We start from the raw sequence: 2,491 nt of genomic DNA on the forward strand, positions 1-2,491 counted from the left end.
AGCATATACAGCGTGAGTTTCCCGATTCTGGGTTTCTTCTTCCCGTTGTCAGCGCTCGTGATAGAACGAGTCGTCCGTGTCAAGTCGATGGGAGGCAGCTTTCTAGTCACCACGGCACCATTATCTGCACGATCGGCGCCTTTGTGAGACTTCTTATCGAGCAGAGACTTGAGAAACTTCATCTTGAGCAGTAGATCTGGCAGTTAAAGCGGACGACACGCCGGAGATGCAAGAAATGCTGCTTGACGTATGCAAATTTGCGAATGATTCAATGGGCAGCAATTGCAAATTAACATTCCATCGGAATGCATGTAGATCATGCGCGAATATTTGTGGCAAGGGAATCTTCCCGTCTCAATACCGGACATGTACCGCGATCAGTAATGCATGGACTATCCGTGCTCAAACCGGAGCCACGAAACAGCACTAAATTTGTGAAAATTATTAAAGTGTGTCGTTTTGCATCATTAGAGCGTCTCTAAAGGTCGGTCAAAGGCTCGTTCTCAACCGGGCGCATCGCACGGCATCGCATCGCTCACTTCTGTACCGTGCGACCGCATCGGTTGAGAATGATCTGTGCGACGCGGTAAAACCAGCTGCATAAAAAATCGCACCCTAACAGAGGTAAGTGATCCTTTCAGTACGGAAAACTCCACTTCCAGAACGCCCCCTCAGGCAAGCAACCAAGACGCGCACGGTGAGTTCCCATTAATGAATTGGGTTATATAAGTGCTAAACTGACGCTCTCTGTGAAGAATGTCTTCATTTACCAATGTCCCTAGCGAGTCAGCTCAAAAGCCCCAGCAGGGCGTCCAGCGACACTCTTTGAGCCAAATTCTCGAGCATTCGTCACATTCAGTGTGCTCTGCGGCTCCTTCACTTGACCCTACGCATCCAGAGACCGCTACGTATGCTGGATTTCACAGTGGATAAGCACAGCAGCCTCTTGGAGTATAGTTTTTACACCCACCCAGCTCAGAGTCGTTCCAGTCTCTCGTGGCACGGTCTCAGGTGGAAGTTGAGCTTGATAAACGTGATGAATCTGAAGAGGAAAAGAGCTGCAACAATGGTGTCTCTGTCGACTACTCGTCATGGAAGGCAGACGAAGTTAGAAAGGAGTGCACTCGTAGAGGACTTATAGTGAAGGGAAATCTCAAGAAAGACGAACGCATTACGATACTCATGCACCACGACATGCTCCAAGCTTCAATCGGTTCCAGCACTATTGACTCAGCTTCGGTCGGTGCCAGGACTAGGCACTGCATGTACCGACTATTAAATCTGCTATTCTCTGATGAATTCGCCACGCGTTTCAGTCAGTCGGGTACGACGTATTGCTATATCACTATCGAAAATAATATATCTAATGAATTTGGTTTAGGAGATGAGCCTTCACGAGCAGCATTGGATACAAGAGAGGTCATTGACAGAAGCTGCTTCTGGGCTGACGTTCAAACTGCCTTCGCTACTACGTACGCAGAAGATCACCTGGTAAATCCTCTCCACTTTGAAGACGACTTCTTCAAAGACATTGATCCCTCAGTGACTAAAGCCCTTTCAGCGAAAAAGCTTTTCGAGATGTGGAAGGACGTCAATAAGCACTACATTGTTGCTGAAAAGAAGTTCACAACATCAGTCCAGCACGAAAACGAGTTCAGAAATTTGTTCAAGGCCGTGGATACGTACTCTACTTGCAAAAATGGCTGACAGTACGTAAATTGTATAGTTTTGCAGTGCTTTATGATACTTACACACTGTAAAAATCATGGTATATACTGGCAGGTGAAGCATGAGCTGACAAACGTTACTAAAGGAGGCTTGCTACCTGAGGATAAACTCGACACTTTAACAATAAAATCCTCGCAAACCTCGGAGTCAAGTACCAAGGAAACAACCCCTTCCAAATCAAAGCGCAAGAGCGCCGAGACACTCAAGCGCCTTGTTATTGCATTTGACAACTATGTAAGCGACCGCAGGGTAGAAGCAGCGCACGCCAAAGTTGATTGAGACCGAGAGGTGGCCAGATCCCAACTCAAAGAGAAAAGTGCAGTTAGATCGCTGCTGAACGACATTCGTCGTCATCTAAATGACGTCGACAAGGAAATTGCAGCTAGCCGAGCTCGTGAAGGATCGCCTGTCTATTTGGAGGAGGACAGAAACCTTCTGCTGCAAGAACGTCAATCCCTGATCGACAAGCTAAGATCTCTTTCAAACTAGCGAGCCAAAAACACCGAAACAAATGATGATAGTTGCATTTTAGAAACAATTATTGAGCTTTTTCAGCACGTCTTCTTGCAATGTTGTGCTCTGGTCGGCGCAGCTCCTTGTTGTCAATGTACTTAACGATGACATCGCGTGTTATCTCATCCGAAAGTTCAACTACCTCCCCTCCGTCTGTCTCGAAATGAGTTTCCAAGAATGACAAGTCCTTGCTCCTATTCCAATTGCGCAATTCTTGTCTTAGAGCTCTGGTAGATCGTTCCGCCGTATC

The 2,491-nt window shown here is 46.8% G+C and overlaps 1 protein-coding gene across 1 annotated transcript; it reads left to right on the plus strand.

Annotated features, from left to right (window-relative positions):
• Positions 1-1,263: 1,263 nt before the first annotated feature.
• Positions 1,264-1,707, plus strand: PITG_22252 (uncharacterized protein; the record flags this gene model as incomplete). Its single annotated transcript, XM_002909866.1, has 2 exons — positions 1,264-1,324; positions 1,481-1,707. 2 exons carry the CDS (start codon positions 1,264-1,266, stop codon positions 1,705-1,707), a joined length of 288 nt encoding a protein of 95 aa, XP_002909912.1.
• Positions 1,708-2,491: the final 784 nt, after the last annotated feature.

The sequence above is a fragment of the Phytophthora infestans genome, genomic scaffold (genome assembly GCF_000142945.1).
Source record: "Phytophthora infestans T30-4 supercont1.1998 genomic scaffold, whole genome shotgun sequence".
NCBI classification, from domain to species: Eukaryota; Oomycota; class Peronosporomycetes; order Peronosporales; family Peronosporaceae; genus Phytophthora; species Phytophthora infestans.